This window comes from Pan troglodytes, chromosome 10 (genome assembly GCF_028858775.2).
Source record: "Pan troglodytes isolate AG18354 chromosome 10, NHGRI_mPanTro3-v2.0_pri, whole genome shotgun sequence".
NCBI lineage: Eukaryota > Metazoa > Chordata > Mammalia > Primates > Hominidae > Pan > Pan troglodytes.
Genome location: NC_072408.2, coordinates 26,506,519 through 26,512,895, shown reverse-complemented (window position 1 = coordinate 26,512,895; position 6,377 = coordinate 26,506,519). Strand labels below are relative to the sequence as shown.

Sequence of the window (6,377 nt, the reverse complement as noted above, 5' to 3'; positions counted from 1 at the left end):
TCCCTAAACAGAGCAGGACTACTGATGCTTGAAGTTACTTTCTGAAACATGGAAGCAAATAGAAACGTGGTAAAAGACTTCACAAAACTAAACTCCTCTAGTGGTAATGAGCTAATGTAATGTACTTAGAGAAAAAGTCAGAAAAAACTATAGTCTGGTCAAAATTCTGTCATTAAATTGTGGCCAACTCAATTGATCTCTTTGAGCCTCAAGGTCCTCAACTTTGACATGGGAGGGTTGGACCGACAAGGATCTTTTCAGATGTTGTCTAGGATTATAAAATTAACAGAGTACCTTTTCTTCTAGAGGTCTCTTGAGTCTTAAGACTTTCAATTTTGGATGGAAAGAACAAAAATTCTAACACTGATTTAAGAACATCAACATTTATTTAACATGATAAAAAAAGAAATGAGATATGAACATTTGCATTTAAACAATAGTAAGTAGCCTTTAATACATTACATGTGCTCATTGTATAATATATACACAATGAACATAATTACATTTGTACACAAACTAAGTACTGGATTTGGAAACCTGCTTATTGCTGTACACATGTATTCCAATGAAATATAAGCCCAGTACTTCAAAATACCTACACTTTGTTTTTTTTTTTTAAGAAAAGATAAGCGGGAACATTTGTGTTTAAGCTGACAGGAGTGTGGCAGTAACTGCTGACATTGCAATCTGACCGAGAAAGAATTATAGCAGAAAACAGGACATACTTCACTTAGCAATAAAATGGCACATTTTAAATATATATATATAAAATTTTTACAAATCAAGTGTGAAACAAAAGCACTGCAGTAGCTAAAATGGGAAGAAAAAAAGAAAACAAGCTTCAATGGAAATAATAACTAACTTTAGAAAATGAAAAGCAAAAAAATATATATATATAAATTCACCTAGACTTAAGAAACATCGAAATCTGGAAATCAGCAACTAAGTAAGCTCTGGAAATAGACTGCACATTAAAAAGCACCTTTACTTATGTGCTCTGAAATCATAGCAGCAAGCTGGTGTCAGAATAATAACCTTGAGATTACGAAGTGTACATATGGGCCATTAAAGCTGTTTTGGAATAAACATTTTCCAGAAGTGATAAAATGATGCTCTGTGACCAAAAGCATCAGAACTATGAATTTCATAGATTTAAAATATACTGTACAATATCTTCTTACACTGCTGAAGGTCCATGTCTTTAGCTTTGAATGGTTTCAACAGAAGTCAGTATAGCTGAAAAATAAGAGAGAGGAAATTACTTTGACACCTGCAACGTTAATTAATTACCATTTCCCAAAGTAACTAAGGGTGACATTCTGTAACAACAGAACTGACAAGCATGGCCATGAAAATCCTAAAATACAATACAATCAAAGGATATTTTTCTTCATTTCCATAGCTTAATTCACAAAGCAAAGAAACATAATGCAATTTTTTTTTTTTGAGACAGGGTACCACTATCGCCTAGGCTGGGGTGCAGTGGTATGATCCCGGCTCTCTGCAACCTCTGCGTCCTGGGTTCAAGCGATTCTCCTGCCTCAGTCTCCCAACTAGCTGGGATTACAGGCATATATCACCATGCCTGGCTAATTTTTGTATTTTTAGTAGAGACGGGGTTTCACCATGTTGGCCAGGCTGGTCTCGAACCCCTGGCCTCAAGTGATCTGCCTGCCTTGGCCTCCCAAAGTGCTAGGATTACAGGCATGAGCCACTATACCCGGCCCCACAAGGAAACATAATGTAATGCAATTCTTCTTCCTTCCTCCTCCTCCTCCTTCTCTTCAATATTATTATTATTATTATAATCATTTTGGAGACGGAGTCTTGCTCTGTTGCCCAGGGTGGAGTGCAGTGGCACGATCTCAGTTCACTGCAACCTCCGCCTTCCAGGTTCCAACAATTCTCCTGCCTCAGCCTCCTGAGTAGCTGGGACTACAGGTGCACATCACCACACCCAGCTAATTTTTTGTATTTTAGTAGAGACGGGGTTTCAGCGTGTTGCCCAGGCTGGTCTCAAACTCCTGAACTCAGGCAATCCGCCCGCCTCGGCCTCCCAAAGTGCTAGGATTCCAGGTGTGAGCCACTGCACCTGGCCTTCTTATTATTTTTGAGACTGAGTCTCACTCTGTCGCCAGGCTGGAGTGCAGTGGCGCAATCTTGGCTCACTGCAACCTCCACCTCCCGGGTTCAAGTGATTTTCCTGCCTCAGCCTCTAGAGTAGCTGAGACTACAGGTGCATGCCACCAGGCCCAGCTAATTTTTGTATTTTCAGTAGAGACGGAGTTTCAACCATGTTGGCCACAATGGTATCGATCTCCTGACCTTGTGTTCCGCCCGCCTTGGCCTCACAAAGTGTTGGGATTACAGCCGTGAGCCACTGTGCCCGGCCAACATAATGCAATTATAAACAGCAATACAGAATAAAAAATGTACCGCCGGCAACGGCAACCCCCTTTGGGTCCCCTCCCATTTTAGGGGAGCTCTGTTTTCACTCTATTAAATCTTGCAACTGCAAAAAAAAAAAAAAGTACCAAACGTAGCTGAATCCAAAAGATCAACAAAATGAGCAAACATTTGCATAACTCCACTAAAATACGTAATAATTATTGAGCTGCCTACATAGTAGTGTCATTTGTAAAGGTTTCCTAAATCCTGCCAAAACCACTAGTTCAGAAAGATGGCATATGCATAATAGGAAGATATGAAATAATACAAGTTTTCATGCCTTTAGTTATTTGTGGTAGTTGCATACCATGAGACTAGAAAATATCCGACAATAATCATACCTCATTACAGTATGCCACTGCTCTTGGAATAAGAAGAAAACAAAATAAAATCCTATAACAATTTAAGGAACCTGGAAATATACTTGAGTTTTAACTCTGAATATCCTTTATTATTGGAAGGATATGTGTACAGTCATAATCTGTTTATTGAATCAAAATATTATGTGAATGGCTCTTAATGTATACATTTTTCTACTAAGAGGTCATCAACTCTTTACATAGATGAAATCAAATGAGTCCAATGTTTATTTTTCCTATGTTTTGTGTTATTATGTCACCAGTAGCAACAGTCACCATTTTTTTTTTTTTTTTTGAGACAGAGTTTCGTTCTTGTTGCCCAGGCTGGAGTGCAATGGCACGACCTCGGCTCACTGCAACCACTGCCTCTGGGTTCAAGCGATTCTCCTGCCTCAGCCTCCCAAGTAGCTGGGATTACAGGCATGTGCCACCACGCCCAGCTAATTTTGTAATTTTAGTAGAGACTGGGTTTCTCCATGTTGGTCACGCTGGTCTTGAACTCCTGACCTCAGGTGATCTGCCTGCCTCGGCCTCCCAAAGTGCTGGGATTACAGGTGTGGGCCACCACACCCAGATTTTTTTTTTTTTTTTTTGAGACAAAGTCTTGTTCTGTCACCCAGGCTGGAGTGCAATGGTGTGATCTCGGCTCACTGCAACCTCTGCCTCCCAGGTTCAAGCGATTTTCCTGTCTCAGCCTCCCAGGTAGCTGGGATTACAGGCGCCTGACACCATGCCCAGCTAATTTTTGTATTTTTAAGTAGAGATGGGGCTTTACCATGTTGGCCAGGCTGGTCCTGAACTCCCGACCTCAAGTGATCCACCAGCCCTGGCCTCCCAAAGTGCTGGCATTACCGCACCTGGCCTCAACAGTCGTTTCTAAACATATTAAATTAAAAGTTTAAACATAGCCAGGCGTGGTGGCTCAATCTTGTAATCTCAGCACTTTGGGAGATTGAGGCGGGCAGAGCGCTTGAGCTCAGGAGTTTGAGACCAGCCTGGGCAACACGGTGAAACCCCTACTCTACAAAAAATACAAAAAATCAGCCAGGCTTGGTGGCACAGGCCTGTGGTCCCAGCTACTTGGGAGGCTGTCGTGGGAGGATCACTTAAGCCCATGAGGGCAAGGCTCCAAGATCTCACCATTGCACTCCAGCGTGGGTGACAGGGTGAGACCTGGTCTCAAAAAAAAAAAAAAAAAAAGAAAAAAGGCTTAAACACAAGTGACAAAGGCAGAACACAGGTAAGACTATCACAGTTAGGTTATTTGTAACTCTCCAGCAAGCACTTCAGTCCTGCACAGATACCAACTGACAAAAACAGAAGCCTCTTTGAGGTTCCAGGTAGACATAATCTCAAATAAAAGTTACAAATATGAAAAGACAACAAAAAACTTTGGGCTGAAAAAAAGGGCACAGATTATAGTTCCTACAATAAGGTGTGAAAGGAAGTAGATTCCAGAAAACAGGATGGGAGGAAATATTTGCAAACTATGCATCCCACAAATGACTAATATCCAGAATCTGGAAGGAACTCAAAACAAATCAGCAAGAAAAAAAAAAAAACCAAAAACAAATAATCCCATCAAAAAGTGGGCAAATGACACGAATAGGCAATTCTCAAAAGAAGGTACACAACAATGAGATGCCTCCTTATTCCTGCAAGAATGGCCATAATTGGTCGGGTGCAGTGGGTCACGCCAGCACTTTGGGAGGCCAAGGTGGGCGGATCATGAGGTCAAGAGATCGAGACCACACTGGCCAACATGGTGAAACCCCATCTCTACTAAAAATTCAAACATTAGCTGGGTGTGGTGGCACACGCCTGTAGTCCCAGCTACGGGGGAGGCTGAGGCAGGAGAATCACTTGAACCCCGGAGGAGGAGGTTGCAGTGAGCCAAGATCACGCCACTGCACTCCAGCCTGGTGACAGAGCGAGACTCCATCTCAAAAAGAAAAAAAAAAAAGAATGGCCATAATTTAAAAGTCAAAAAACAACAGATGTTGGTATGGATGTGGTGAGAAGGAAACACTTTTACACTGCTGGTGGGAATGTAAACTAGTACAACCACTATGGAAAACAGTGTGGAGATTCCTTAAAGAACTAAAAGTAGATCCATCGTTTGATCCAGCAATCCCACTACTGAGTATCGACCCAAAAGAAAACAAGTCATTACATAAAAAAGATACATGCACATGCATGTTTATAGCAGCACAATTTGCAACTCCAAGGGTATGGAACCAACCTAAGAGTCCACCAACTAAGGAGTGGATAAAGAAAATGTGGTTTATATACACCATGGAATACTACTCAGCAATAAAAAGGAACAAAATAATGTATTTTGCAGCAACTTGGATGGAGCTGGAGGCCATTATTCTAAGTAAAGTAACTCAGGAAATGAAAACCAAATATCATATGTTCTCACTTATAAGTTGGAGCTACACTATGGGTATGCAAAGGCATACAGTGTGGTATAACGGACTTTGGAGACTCAGAAGGGAGAGGGTGGAAGGTCAGTGAAGGATTGGGTACAACATACACTACTCGGGTAATGGGTGCACTAAAATCTCAGACTTCACCACTATACAATTCTTCCATGTAACCCAAAACCACTTGTACCCAAAGCTAGTGAAATTTAAAAAATGCTTGAAAAGAAAGAAAAAACGCTGGGTGTGGTGGCTCACACCTGTAATCTCAGCACTTTGGGAGGCTGAGGCGGACAGATCACTTGAGCTCAGGAGCTCAAGATCAGCCTGGGCAACATGGTGAAAACTCCATCTCTGCAAAACAATTAGCCTGGCATGGTGGCATACACCTGTAGTCCCAGCTACTCAGGGGGCTGAGGTGGGAGGATTGCTTGAGCCTGGGAGGTCAGCCTTCAGTGAGCCATGATCTTGCACCACTGCACTCCAGCCTGGGTGACAGAGTAAGACCTTGCCTTGAAAAAAAAAAAAAAAGGAGCGAAAATAAAAGAAATATTTTGAGAATGTGAAAATCAAAGAGGCTAGGCACAGTGGCTCATGCAGTGGGAGGGTAGCTTGAGTTCAGGAGTTTGAGACCAGCGTGGACAACTTAGTAAGACTGTCTCTACAAGAAAATCGAAATATCAGCCGAGTGTGGTGGCGTGCACTTGTGATCCCAGCTACTTGTGAGGCTGAGGCAGGATGACTGCTTGAGCCCAGGAGGTCAAGGCTGCAGTGAGCTGTGATTATGCCACTACACTCCAGCATGGGTGACATCTCTGAAAAAAGAAATAACATAAAAAAAACAAGAAAATAAAAAACAAAAAGATGTTAGTACTAATGCTTATAATGTCTCTATATGTTTCTGCTGCTGTTCAGCAGAAAATGGTGGTAATCCTAAAGCACCAAATTTTACTAGATATGGTAGATGCTGTGAGAAAGAAAATGCAGAAAAAGGCATAACATTCTTACTCTACACCAGAGCTTTTATAAAAAGTTAAAAAACTTTTAGAGTACGCTATAAATACTAAATTCTAGGTTAAAATTAGCAATTGTCTAGAAAGTTTAAAAGTAAGAATTCAGGAAACTATTCTCAATTATAAATCTATGC

At 41.3% G+C, this 6,377-nt stretch overlaps 1 protein-coding gene across 50 annotated transcripts in view; it reads right to left on the bottom strand.

Moving 5' to 3' along the window:
* Positions 1 to 367: 367 nt before the first annotated feature.
* Positions 368 to 6,377, bottom strand: part of PLEKHA5 (pleckstrin homology domain containing A5) — a 245,580-nt gene continuing 239,570 nt past the window's right edge. For 48 of the 50 annotated variants that reach the window (XR_010147989.1, XR_010147988.1, XR_010147987.1 and 45 more), the window contains one exon: positions 368 to 1,236. Coding sequence is in view for 4 of the 50 variants with exons in the window: in XM_054664142.2 (XP_054520117.1) it covers positions 1,202 to 1,236 (35 nt within the window). In the remaining 46 variants the exon portion in view is untranslated. Of the gene's footprint in view, positions 1,237 to 5,964; positions 6,046 to 6,377 lie in introns of those variants that run through there. The other 2 variants (XM_054664133.2, XM_054664125.2) reach the window with 2 other exon arrangements.